The sequence below is a fragment of the Chlamydotis macqueenii genome, chromosome 3 (genome assembly GCF_036417535.1).
Source record: "Chlamydotis macqueenii isolate bChlMac1 chromosome 3, bChlMac1.mat, whole genome shotgun sequence".
Taxonomy (NCBI): domain Eukaryota; kingdom Metazoa; phylum Chordata; class Aves; order Otidiformes; family Otididae; genus Chlamydotis; species Chlamydotis macqueenii.
This window is the reverse complement of record NC_141558.1, coordinates 114,455,569-114,469,697: the sequence shown is the minus strand read 5'-3', so window position 1 is coordinate 114,469,697 and position 14,129 is coordinate 114,455,569. Positions and strand designations below refer to the sequence as shown.

The 14,129-nt window shown below is 39.2% G+C and overlaps 1 protein-coding gene across 9 annotated transcripts in view; it reads left to right on the top strand.

The window, feature by feature from the left end:
* EHBP1 (EH domain binding protein 1) overlaps window positions 1-14,129 on the top strand; it is a 230,576-nt gene that overhangs the window by 177,618 nt on the left and 38,829 nt on the right. For 3 of the 9 annotated variants that reach the window (XM_086744802.1, XM_086744799.1, XM_086744808.1), the window contains 4 exons: window positions 6,169-6,285; window positions 9,453-9,580; window positions 12,265-12,406; window positions 12,557-12,663. In XM_086744802.1, the coding sequence (XP_086600928.1) occupies window positions 6,169-6,285; window positions 9,453-9,580; window positions 12,265-12,406; window positions 12,557-12,663 (494 nt within the window). The remainder of the gene's footprint in view (window positions 1-6,168; window positions 6,286-9,452; window positions 9,581-12,264; window positions 12,407-12,556; window positions 12,664-14,129) is intronic. The other 6 variants (XM_086744807.1, XM_086744806.1, XM_086744800.1 and 3 more) reach the window with 5 other exon arrangements.

The following is a 14,129-nucleotide window of genomic DNA, read 5'->3' as shown; positions in this document are numbered from 1 at the left end:
TTAACACCAAAGAGAAAAGCAGTTAGTTGTACATCTTTGGGTCTGGTCTTCAGTTTTCCTCTCTTTGCCCAGTAAACCAAGTTTGCCAACATAATTCAGTTTCATGATAAATGGGAAAATTACATCCTTGATGGGGAGGGAGTAAGACAGACTGAGCAAAATGGCACAGTACTTGTATATTAAGTAGACTATGGATTTATTACTCCCCATCCTATGTTATTTAATTACTTCCTCCTCACTGTTTTATGGTGCCTGTACATCGCTGTTCCTGCCACCTCTCCCCTCCAAGTAAGGTCCACTTTCTGGGTATATACTGAGTGCTCAGATGGAGAGTAGTTACCCTCTTCTGTTGCAGTGACTCACGTGTTCTGTTGCTAAATATCCCAGTGTGCAGCTCTCTGGGATGTGGCCTTTCCTGTTCATATTTTCCTCTGAATTTACCATTGCTCTTCCTGCCATTCGTTCACTTTATAAACAGTCTCAGAGGTAAATGTGCGCTGAGCATTCATATTATTTTTTTAAAAACTATTTATTAATATATAGCCTGCATATGCACTCAGAGATTTTCAGTGTTATTAAAGGAGGAGACAGTATCAGTACTGATGACAACTTGTTTATAAAGTTATCACCACTATACCTGTTGGGTTTTATCCAGTATAACAATTTTACTGCTTTCTGCTTTTTCGAGTGCTTTGAGTTATCTCATTGGTTTGTATTTTCTACCTTTATTTTTCTTTGGTTATGCAGTAGTTCAGGCGAGCTATTTGAACTTCTCTTGGACTTCCAGTTTTCATTCTCTCTCTCCTTTTGTTCCTCTTGGCTCTTTTCATGTCAATGTGCATTTTGCAGCACTTTCTTCTACTTATTCAATCTCAAAAAGCTTTCCTTATGGCACATCTTCCACAAACTTCTACCACACTGCTGGTAATGTCAGGTGCCACGCTAGATCTCCACTTAAGGGGAAGAATTTCATTCTTCTAAAATGGAGTAGTTCTGTGAAATGGCACTAACACTTTATTAAACCAAATAAATTATAATTATTTCTGAGTTTAGTCTTTTTCATTTTTTTTATTTCTACCAAAAATTAGGATATAATAGGCAGTCTTCTTATTATGTCTGGATTCTGAGTATTGCCCCTGACTGCATTTTTTTTTTATATAGTCTTGTATTCCCTGAGCAATACTGAAGACAAGCTTATACTAATATCTTATGTCTTCCAAGCTCTCTTGTCCATTATGCTTCATTAATCTCTTCTTCTGCCTTGATTGCTACATTTTAATTTACAAAAAGGGAATGTACCAAATAGTTTTTCTGTCTCTCAATTCAGTTATTCCAGAAAAAAAAAGTGACATTTCAGCTTTGGGATTTTGGAGTTTTTAAAGACTGACTTCTTGCTCACTATTGTGGGTGCAAATGTGATCTCTTTCAGTGTTTCTGTATGCCCATTGAGAGTTTCATGCTTTGGCACTGATGCTACATTCTCCCTTAAAAGGCTTTATTTAATCATGGTGTGAAAAACTCAAATGCCTATGGCAAGTTGAAACTTTCCTGGATAAGCAGCATCCTTTGCTACAAAATCCAGTCTTTTTCATAGGTTATTTGGCATGTGAGACAGAAAATACTTCTTGCTGCCAACTGCCAGAGGGTTTGGGATGGCAGCTTCGAATTTATTAGATGTCCTAGTAGCTTCAGGCTGATAAGCAGGTCCAGGGACAGTATCGAGATAGGAATCCAAATATCTTCCTTTTTCCCAGCAGTGACAGGACAAAGGAATTGACATCTTATCTAGGTATTGTCCCCGTGCAGTGGCACACCCGTCTACTCTTTTGGGATTTCGGTAGTGTGTTTTCTTTACTCTCTGGCACATCTCCACCCTTTATTTGAGATGGCATCTTTGTGAGGATGTAGGTCAGACCTGGAGGTGACGAGTAGGCAGCGGAGGGAGGGAACAATGGAAGGACGGAGGGTAAGACAAACACAGAGTGAGGAGGCTTTGGTGAAAAAGTGCCAAAAATAGGCAAAACCGGGAGGGGAGAAGAGGATGAACAGATGAACAGCACAGAAAACAGATTTTATAGGAGCAAGGAGAGAAAAACACAGGAGAAGCAGCATCCAAATGTGTTGTAAGATAATGAAAGTTTTCCAAAATTTTGAAATTAGTAAGAAAACCTGGAAAGGTGTACTGCAGTTAAAAAACTTACCAAGAGAGCCAGCTGGCATTGCATTGCACCTGTATGCTTCAAATTTTCAGGGTATTTTACTTCTGAAGCAATGATATGCAGGGAATGTACATGGTAGCTCAGGCTTACTCATCATGCTTAGTCTCCGACTCATAAAACAGTGGTGAGTCCTTGATTTAATATTTTTAACAGGCTGTATGTGTACCTGTTTGTGGTTACTGCTGTATATACTTGTCCTGACATCTGATTTCATGTACACTCAACCAGTATTTCGACTCTGCATCTCTTCCATTCCCCGCCATTGCCTCCTTTATTCCTGTTTGGATGCTCCTGTCACATCCTGGAGCCTTAAAGTGAACTCTGTACCTGAAAGTAAAGAAAATAAATACCTGAATATCCACGAGCTTGAAGGATTTCCCAGAGACAGTCCTGGAGACATCTTCTGTAAAGAACATGTACTGTTCATTCAACTCCAGTGGCAGCTTACGTCTGCTTCCCCCACTAATGTGATCTAACCCCCATCAATGTTTTTACCTCTCTATGAAAATTGTTCCTTTAATTTCATCTAGAAACTGATGCAGTCTGCTGCAACTGTTTAAACCAAGTCAAAAGAATATCAGTTTAACCACAAAGTAAGCCTGAGCTTAATCTGAATAGTAAGATATGTGACCTATGAAGTGCCTCTGGACCTTTTTTCCACCAGAATTCTGACATTTCCATTTGGTTCCAAAAGATTCTTATTTCACTCTCTTCAGCCTGTACTGCAGTCCTGGCTGTGTAGGTAATGGTCAGCGCTGTTTAGTTGTTGACTTAATCCTTTAACTTCAAATTTGTTTGTTTCTTCACAACATAGTAAAGCTTTGCTGTCTTTCTAGGATCCACATTTACATACTTTTCAAGGAAGCAGTTCTTTAGTACTCTTCTAAATAAGTGCCCTGGTTCTAGACCAAGTGCTTTAAGTTTTTCACACTAGTAATTTGTTCTTTTCATAAAAGATATCTGTTATCTCTTCGTCATGTTGTTCCTTTTATAGTTTATAATTGCAGAATCTTGTTGTAACATGCTCCCTAAACACATTTCCCTTTTTAATACACTGGAAGAACATAGGACTAGGGGAAAAAAAAAAAACTAGAGTAGTTTAAAACAAGGAATCTGTAGATTTTGAAAGATAATTGAAAAATTCTGAAGTTACTTCAAATGAATGCTTTTAATTGAATTTATTTTTTAATAAAGTGTAAATGTCCTGATAATCATATTCAGTCAAAGCCTGCCAACTTTAAATTAAATACTAGGTCAGGTCATTATCTGACACTAGGAACTGGTGTCTTCAACATTCCCATTCTCTTTTGTTACCTAAAATGGTGGTGTCAAAGACAGTGCCTCTGATCTCATCTCGCTCTATTAAATTAAAGAAAATCAAATAATCTAATATAAGCATTCCCTTAGTATCCAGCAGTCTTAAACCCTGTCATCTTGTTTAGATTGTTTTGACACATCCAGCATCCTGCTAGATGACTGGTAGTTGTGAGCTGACCTTGCTAGCTGACTTCTTTGGGTGCTTTGGAAAGTCATTGCCAGCCTCTAGGCTGAAGGTGGGTCTAATTCCCTTCTGCTACTGCAGAGTGCCTCTTTCTTTTTCTTCCACCTCTTCCAAAGGTCCTTGGCCCTTTGCTGCTGTTAGCCCCGTCATGCTTTCAGTGTGTCACCATGAGCTCCAGGATGCGTTTGAGAGTACTGTGGCCTGAGTGCCACTAAATTTCTCTGACACCATCATGAAGGATTTAAAATAATGTGAGAAGTCTAGCTCCTCTTTAAAAAAGTAGAGATACTTTGAAGAAAACCTAAGACACATTTCCCTGCACTTAGAGGCAGGGTTACTTCAGAATTGTTGCTGTTGCTGCTTTACCATTCTCTATTTTCTCTTCAGTCTGCTTTCTACCCTAATCCTTTCTCCACTTCATGATAATCACACTGTGCCCTTCCGCTTTGTTCACCTACCTCCCTGCTACCTGAAATAATTAGAGTCCAGGTCACAGAACCATCTGTGTGAATTTAAGTGGGAACAGAAAGGATGTTGCAGAGAGTCCTCAGTGTTTCTGCTCACCTAGTTGCATGCCTGAAGCACCATCTGTTAAGCCCCAGGTCTGGTCTCTGATCCTGGTTTGACTGGGGAAAGATGTTCTTCTCCATCCATCTGATGCAAGCTGGGCCAGTTTGGAAGAAAGATGTCTCTTCCAGGGACCACTGAGAATTGGTGGAGAGAAGCCCAGGGAAGTCTTAGTGGTCAGCAGAAACACAGGGGTCCTACTTCTCAGACTGCTGCTCCATCATACACGCAACAGATGTTGAGTAAGACACTGAAATGGAAACTTCTTTGCTCCTGTCTGTCAGAGCAAGAGCCTTACCCTGAATCAGCAGATCTTCACAAAAGATGTTGATTAATTACAGAGGAATTGAGGGAGCAGCTAGTTAGAAAAGAGTAGCGGACATATAAAAAAGTCAATAGATTCCTGGTATGGGAATTGTAGGGACTGTGGAGATAGAGGTAAAGAAAAGAAACAACTGTATGACCTTTGTGTCAGCAGTGTTGGCCTGAAGTGCAAACTTCAGGTCTGGGGATGAAGTTTAGTGCATTTCAAAGACAGGTGATGAGTGATCAGCACCAATCCTGGTCGAAACTTCCCCAAACTTCTGCTGTTCAGGATTATAGTATCTTTGTGCTGTGTTTAGGATCCTTTTTGTTTATGTGACGTTTGAATGTACCGATGTCCTGTAATTATACTTAGTATTTTTTCATATTGTCAAGTGTTTTAAAGTTGCTTTAGTTACTATATGTGTCTTTTTTCTTCAGACACCCTCCAGCAGCCTTCTCTTTTTGTCATTTTTATATGCATGAGTACATACATAGGAAAAAAAATGTTCTTATAAGTCTGAACAAGTGTAGATAGCATTTGATATGAAACTTAAAAGTGAGTAAATACAATGCAGTGACATGCTTTGAAGGTACTAATCTGCTTTTATGGACTTTAATTTCATTATGTATTTGTATTGAAAATGTGAGTCAGGATTTTTTCTGGGATCTTCTTCACAATTCAGCACTTGCTATTTGATCTTCCTCAGGTCACTTACTCTTTCTGTGCCATAATTTACCTGCATCATCATCATAATTATAATTATAATAATCCCCTACTTCATAAAATATTATGGGGCTCATTTACAAGTGATATTCATAAGTTGCTCTGAGAAACTCGGTAGAAAGATCCCATAAAAATATAGAATATAATTACAATTATTATTTTATTTAAAATGTATGTAGCTTACAAACAAAGCTGATTCAAAGTGGCGCAGTAAGGCAGCAGTCTGTGAATGTGCTCTTGTTATACCTGAGGTCAGCACTTGCTAAGCGTGATGTTCCAGCTGGTAGTTTTCCTCCTCGTATCAGAAGTGGTGGGAGACATTAACACTTAAGCAAGGTAAAGTGATCACCAGTCTGTTATATATTGTGCAAAGTAAGGAGCAGCAAGTCTCACCGAGCTGGGAACTCGGTACCCGGAGCTACTGCCTTTCACGAGAGACCGCAGCTCCTGGGTCCTTCTGCTTGCCAGACTTATCCAAACTTGCCACATCCCACTCTGCATTATAGAGAACTAGGAGCCTAAGGGAAATTATTTTGACTTGAGTTACAAGGAAAAACATGTGCTTTTCAGAGCTAGCCAGAGATTCAGCGCAGAGAGCAGCCACTGCTGAGGCCAGACTCTACCTTTACTGTAGCAGGAGTTTCCAGCAGAGCCCCCTGTGTGTATATTGGATTGCATCAGTTTAAAGATAAATCCATGAGTGAACAGAGTGAAATCTCCTTCCAGACTTATTTAATGATTTGCCTTTTTGTCATAACTCAGCTTGTTCTCTAAAGCATTCTTTTTTTTTTCTAGTGATGTGGTGCATGTACATAAGAAAATACTAACCTTAATGCTGTATGTTCCTACAGATGAGGATGAGGATGATGATAATATTGAGATAGATACTAACGAGGAGGTTCCTGAATGCTCTGTTACTGGAGGTGGAGATGAGCTTACTAACCTAGAAAATGACCTTGATTCAACGGGTAATTTAAATAATGGATATTTTGTGTATTTTGCATGACTAACACTCCATCATCATATAAGTACTGATGTGCTGCTTCTGTCTGTCATACCTTTATTCCTTTGTGCCTTTTCAGGTCTTTAAAACCCTAATGCTTATTATTTTTTAATGTTTTGCATTCATGTTTAGTTGAAATTTAAAATTGGCAACAAAATAATTATTTCCAACAATGGCAGATTTAAATGTCTTTTGCTGTTTGATGGGGAAGGGGACCCCAGGCCAGATTTGTAAAGCAGAACCACCTGAAATCACTCTACCTGGATTGTCCCAGCAAAGAAAGGTAGGCAGGCCAGAGGGGTGAACAAGCACATTAGTGAGTACAGCTGCTGCTCTCTGCACTAATGTTCTGACCCATCTGCTCAGTGAAGAGGAGCGAACATGTCTCTATGTTTTCATGTAGGCTTGGTATCCCTCTGGTTCCTTCCTGAGAGCTAGTTCTTGTATTTATACCTTACTGCTCCAGCGAGGACATGGAGGTATACATCTGAACAGAATTAGTCCTATTTACTTTACAAAGCTCAAGTAATAGATTTTTAATAACACGTTTTAAAAGCATTATAAGAATGCTTGTATAATCTTAGCGCATGCTGGTCAAGTAATAATAAATCATAGTAGTGGTATTTCCCCTTTCCAAAACAGTAATCGAGCAAAACTGGAGTTCAGGTTCCTCCACAGATGATAAATGTGTTAGGATCTCACGAGGGAGATGCTTATTTGAAAAGGCGCTGTATCTTCAAAGATATGAAGGTAGCTGGCCATCGGTAAGGGGCTCCTCTGCTCACAGAGAGTTACTGAAGGAGTTTGTTCTGTGCATAAGTCTGCCCATTACCAGTGACCCTGGTGATTGCTGAGGGCCTCTTTGTAGTATGGTCTGCTTCTGCGCCAGGGCGTTTCTGTTCCCTGCAAGTTCGCTCAAGCCCGGAGAAGCGTGGAAAGCACAGGACAGCATCAGGATAAAGGCAATACAAGAGAAAACTTATTACAGCATCCTCTGACTTGGTTCTGCCCATGCCAACTGAACCCAAGTTTGTAGCTCATAATATATTAAATCAAAAGACTTCATTTAGTGTTCGCTCTTTGTAAATTAAACTGACAAAGATGTCGATGTAGCACTTTCTAGTCTTTTTTGAATGAGAAAGATTTGAGTCATGTCCTTTTATTTTTTTTTAGTTGAGGACTTCCAAACACGTAAGAAAATATATTTATTGTTTCTAGCATTTGAATTATGCTGAATCCTGTCAAATAATTTTCCAATAAATACTGGTTTATTTTAGGAGAAATAGCAAATCAATAAATGGATATTCCTGTCACATGACCCCAGTGACTTACCAACATTCTGTCGGCCTTTTTTACTGAGTCATACCTTCTCAGGGATACAAACTCACTCCCCAACGCTTCATCTCCACCATGGGAATACATTTTGGAAAAAACCTGGGACATCATTTTGCAGTTCAATCTGCAGAGTAGTCAGAGGGACAAACGAGTGGGGAAAAGGATGGGCAGTACCACAGAAAGCAGTCTAAGGCTGTGATAGAAATCAATGTACACAGATTTTGGTGGAATTCTGCCAATTCATACCAAATTCTAATGAAGGCTGAATCTCCTGGGAGCACCTAAATGCAAAATTGTAAGGGACATTTGAGATCATTATGACCATCTTAATTGATTTGTCTCCTGCTGAATCTTAGTCCCTCCCTCAAGAAGATAAAACTTTTTTTTTTACATTTTTGCTGCCAGTTGTTGGTTTTAAATGTTGCATCTGTCTGCAGTTGTCAGTACTGCTACCATACGCTGCTGTGAATGTATCTGGTAAAATGTGAACCTCTTATATCATAGTTATTACATGATGTTCATGTATAAACCAACGAGAACGTGCATGTACTTACATGTGAGCCTCAATTAAGGGCACCCTGACTGGGTGTGCCAGAGGAAAGGGAAACTGTCCTTCGTTGTGACCCAACCCAGCCCGTTGCTGCTGGAGGCAGGCATCGTTTGGTTGCCAGCATGCCAAAAATATTTTGGCTAATGTGAATCGGAGCGCTCCAAACCTTGGAAGGAGCTGTGCAGCAGAACAGTCATGGCTCCGCTTCCCACAGTAGCTAGGAGTTACCACCCCGCAGCGACAAAACTCAGGCTGTAGAAGAACATAGCAACTGCTGTTTTCTCTGTGCTTGACCCAAGGCCCAGATGTACGTGCGTAAAATAGGCACGTGATGCTGCATTCGCTCCATTTCAGGGGCAATTTGTCGCGTGGTGCTGCATGTTGACTATGTCTGGGTCCTCTGTGTGAGCGTTATTCTGCTTTCCTACCCAGGGTTAGCTCTGTAGATCTGCCATGTGGTTTGTTACTAACACCTTTCTCCTTATCATGTGTGTATGCGTAGGTAACTGTGTGTGTAGGTGTCTTACAAATTCATACAGTCAACAGTCACGTACAGGATGAGCTTTATTGGGAGGTAAAATTCTCAACTCTTATTTCTTTGGGCTCTGATTCAAGTTGCTAAAACTGATGAAAAAATACGGTGGACTTCGGCAGGCTTTGAATCTGTCCCTTCGATGAAGTTATGAAGGGACACTCATAGATCTCGCAGCTTCAACATATTCTTTAAATCACAGTAAAATATTACTGGAAAGTTGTCTCTTTTGATACTGAAATTTTAACGTTGAGAAGCTGTGCCAAGGAGCCTTAGGATGAATTAGTAGTTCATAAACTTGAGGGATTATCAGTACTTAGAATATGTGATAAATTGTTATATGTCATCTTAAAATAAATGGCTCTTTAAGTGTGTTTTTATACCAAAGTATAGGTACGTACAGGTTGGGAGTAACTGAAAGTAAACATTGTCTGCTTTCTGCGTTTTTTTCATCTACTGTCTTCAAGCACTTTTACTTGTTCAGCTGAGTGCTACATGTATTTTTTCAGAAAACTTAGGCATTATCTATGTATGTTACACTAATGTACACCAGTCTGAATTGCAAAAAAAAAAAAAAATTCCTTCTAGTTTTTACTTTTTTAGTTTGAAATGATAGCAAAGTGAACAAAATCTACCTTTTAAACTGCTACATTGTTGTAGTGACTCTGCATTTAAATGCATCTCACTCTGTTGTATGTGGTATTTGCATATTTAGCAGAACAAAACAGTAAGTTGGTGGATTTGAAGCTGAAGAAGCTCCTAGAAGCTCAGCCACAGGTGGCAAATTCACTCTCCAGTGCTGCTCAGAAAGCTGTAACTGATAGCTCAGAGCAAGACATTAAGGTAAGTTTTGATTAATGCTTTTGTCTCAGTACCTCTGTGTGCCGATTTCGGGTTTGTACTTTGTGAGAAGGAAGATGAATTCTTATCAAATCCTTCACAGTGAGAAACGCAGAAAATCTTCATGGCAGTGCCGTTGCATAGTTTGCAGTGCACTGGGTTTTTTTTCTTGTTGATTAATCAACACATTTTCCTTTTTTTTTTTTTTTCCGATCTCAATATCTGTCATTGGTGTAACAGTAAAAGATATAAGAAGCGTTTCTCAGTTTTTATTGCTCAGGTTGTCACTTGAATCAGAAATACAGAACAGGCTCCATCCAGCTGCTTGTGCAATTGGCAGCAAGACTCTCCGTGACTTTTAACGGGAGCAGGACTGGATTCTCAGTGATTTGCTTCGCTCCCAAGCCTGACTCTTTTTTTTTTTTTTTTTTTTTTGCCTCCGTTGAAATTAAGCCGTGGTACACTTTAAAGGCATACATACTTGGGTGCTTGACAACGAGTGCTTCTGAGAAAAATAGACACAAGTATGCAGTGTATGCAGTCGTTTTGCCTATTTTAATGTTCACTACTTCAGCATAAAGCGCACACCAATCAATTGTCCATTTCATTTTCTTAATTAGACTCCTTATGTTCTTACTATTATTTTTTTTTTAAATAGTCCCTGTATGTCATTAATATCTCTATGGCTCTGGGGCACTTCCAGTTGGGTATAACTTTTCACCCACCTGCAGTCTGGGGGGAAAGCACTGCTGACTGAAAGGATTTCCTTCCCCAGATACAGAGATGCTTTGAAGTCCCAAAACAATGACTTTCATTGCTTTTCCCTTACACTGTCGGTTCCTATAAATTGGTGATGAAAGTGTGTGGCAGCAGCAGAGGACTTTCGGTCTCTATCTTTGAACAAAAGGAAGCTTGGATCAAGTCTGATTTTTGCGTTCAATTTAGCTTTCTGCAGTGGATTTAATGCAAAATGAAGCTGGCCCAAGAATAATACAATGGATTGAAAAGGCTAACTGAATTAGTGGGCTTAGAGGAATACATTTGTAAAGTGGCAGAAGTCCCCAGTCATAAAAAGGTTTCTTAAAATGGGATTTACTGGCTAATCACACTGATATTTTAGTATGTTGCCAGGCCTAAAAAATTAGTCATGTTTGTTTATTTTGGTAAAGACTCTGGTTTAGGCTGTCAAATGGTTATTGTGCTAATAACAGGAAACCACCTTTTATTTAACCAGAATCATAACCACCCAATTAGTGCAGCTGAAAAGTCATCCAGAGCATATGAATGATACTTTTTTAAGCTTAATTCGACAAATGGCACACGGGCCGCCTCTTAGGGTAATTGGTATCACCTAACTTGGCGAAAATGGTGTTTCTCTTTATGAAAAGCTTTCGTGAAGGAGTTGCTTTTTTTTAAGGTGCTCTTACAAAAGGTGCAGTGTAACAGTTTATCTCTGTGGACGTCTGTCTAAGGAAAAGTTGGAAAGCGGCATTATAAGGAATATATGGTGTCCATCTGTTCTCATGGAGCTCTCAGCATTGAGGTGGATTTGTTTTTTAATAAAATGCAGTTTACACGTTTCTAAATGAGGCATTCTGTGTTTGTGGAAAAGGATAAACTGTTACCTTCCCTTGGGGATTGTGTATCCCTGGCCTCCTTGAGGCTAGAGAATAGGCCATTGGAGAACTCCCTCATTACCGATTGTCTCAATGCAGAGGAAGGGCAAAGTCTTGGTAGCTTTTGATAACCAGTTTCAGCATTCAGCAGGCTTAGCTATTAGTCATGCATCTTAGCCTTTCCCTATTTACTTTCAAAACACTTAATAAAAATAATAAAAGATTAGGTATAAAATGAAATATTTGTTTGGTACACAGCACCTCGGTATCTGCAGTTTCCACACACTGCGGTGGTTCAGTCTTCTGGGATATTTTGTGTTGATAGAACCATTTGAATTTGTTACCAGTATTAACATAGGAAGCCCTGGAAAAGATAATTGTAGTTTCCTTAGCTGTAAAGGGCTTACTTACAAATCTGGCTTTGGAAAGTTATAGCTGATGAAATGCAGTTCAGTGGGGTAGTATTATAATCCTACCTTTTAGCCTTCATCCAGCATTAGTGGTTTATCTCAATGGGCATAAAATTAGAAACTAGTTCTTCTTGTCATACAAGTCTGTGGGACTACAGAAAACGACAGATTTCTTTACCAGGCAGGGAGACAGGCTAAAGGCAACACGCTTTTAAAACGATACAGATCGTGTTCGGGGGTAGAGACGCTGCTACTTGGCAGCAGCAGGCGCGGCGCTTGGCAAATCAAAGTTGCAAAGGAGTGATTTTTTTTGTTTAAAATCTGAATCGCTGGCAAATACCGGTCACAATTAATAGGTCTGGCTGTTAAGTAAGTAGAGTCTCCTGCAGGAGGGTGCCCACATAGCAAAAAGCCGGTCGTTGCTGCCACACATTACACAAAAAAAAAAAAAAAAAAAAAAAAAAAAAAAAGGAAAAGTTAATCACTCTTCTCCTTTTTTTCTGCAGCTGATACTTTCATCCTATATAAACCTCAGCCCGAGTTGTAAAATCCTCTTTGCAAAAACTGCGTCCTGTCCCCTTGCGGAAACGTACCTTTCAATTTCATGTCTTTCCGTTTGTAAACAAAAGAAACTGTTGTGTGTCTGGTATTTTTTTCCTAGCAGAATGGAACAGAGGAACATCGTGCTGAGCGATTACAAAAAGCAGCAGAACGGTTCAGAAATCCCGTTGTGTTCAGCAAGGACTCTACCGTCAGAAAAACTCAGCTCCAGTCTTTCAGTCAATACGTGGAGAGCAGACCAGGTAGGAGAAAATATAAAACCTGTTTTCCCATCTTGTGATTTAATAATATTTAACAATAAATATATGAAAACCTGATAATGTACGTCCACATTTCAATACATAAATATCAAGCTTTATAATAATTTTACATGTCTTTCCCTTTTTTTCAAGAGATGAAAAGGCAGAGATCAATACAGGAAGATACAAAGAGAGGAAATGAGGAGAAGGCTGCGATAACTGAGACTCAGAGGAAGCCATCAGAAGATGAAGTGCTTAATGTATATTAATTTTTTGTCTGGTTTCATGATTGCTGATAATTCCAAACTGTATGTGGAAATAGTGCCTTTATTTGTTAAAATGAGATGTTAGGTTTTTTTAGATGTCAATCTCCAGTGCATTCAAAGCAGAGTGAGAGGGGTGCACTGTTGAATTAGTCTGCAGTGTGGTGATAATTGTCAGATAAAAAAAATGAATTTTTCAGAGTTCCACAGCCTCAGCTTCCTTGAGACATTTCCATCAGGGCACTTCCCATAAAGAGATTCCAGTATTGATCTACCGGGAGGATTTTAATTATTACAATAGCAGATACCGCAGAGCTGCAGTTAGAGGGAAGAGTCACATGAGACCTGCTAGAATTTCTCAGCCAACCCATTTTGTTGGCTTGGGTTAATGGGTGTTCAACCTTTCCATTATCCAGATCAGCCGTGAATTACTAGCTGAATGATGTTTGCATTAATATAATATATATGGTAATTTCTTCACTTAATTAACGGGGAGGTTCAGCTCAGTAGGGGTATGGGCTGATCATGTGTAAAATTGATTTGTGAGGGAAATATTTGATAGACCGCAGGGAGAAGGCTGGTTTTGATGGACAGCTGCAGGACAGAAGCAGGAAGAACAAGTTTTAACCTGATTTTTTTTTTTGTCTGAAAACACAACACAGTCTTTGATGGTGGTCGTTTGTTGCTCTCCGTGATTTGTCTAAATACATTTGGTCAATTTTGCTGAAGCAATCTAGAGCAGAGTAGAGATTTTGTTCCCCTGTCATAGCTGCACCAAAACATCAAACTTTTTGCAAGCCAGAGTTATTTTTAGCCCAGTTGTACTTCGGCAAAGCTGAAAAGGTCCAGCACAGTAAGTTTCCATTATATATGCCAATGATACACATGAACTCTTGGGATATTTCAGCCTGACACGGCATTTCTTTTCATCTTCTAATAACGATTGTTAACAATTATGCATGCTGACATTAGGGAAATTTTCATACTGTTTTCAATTAATTATAGCTGATGAAAGGCTATATATTGCACATCACCTCAACTCCTCAGACTGTTGTTGTTTTTTTTTTTCTTTGAGGACTGACTGTTCTCAGGGAGTTTTGTTATTGTTTTTCTGGCTATACAACAGGTAGAAAAGGGGTTTCCATTAGGGCTGATCCTGTTGGCTGTTGTTTAGGAAGAGAAGGACCAAATTAACAGGGGCATAATGTGCTCAAATTCAGATACCCCACATTTCAAATTTCTGAAATAATATGCTGATGTGATTATTATACCTGTTGCCTGAATATAAAACTGAATTGATGATTTCAGACACATTTACAGAAAAAAAAAACAATTGAAAATGTTCGGTGAAAGTATCTGAGACCCTTATGCAGCAACAAGTTAGCCTCTAGAAGAGAAATAAGCCTCATTTTAAAAGCCTGTATTTTTTTCTCTTCCGAAGGGGCAGTGATTTTAGTTGCATC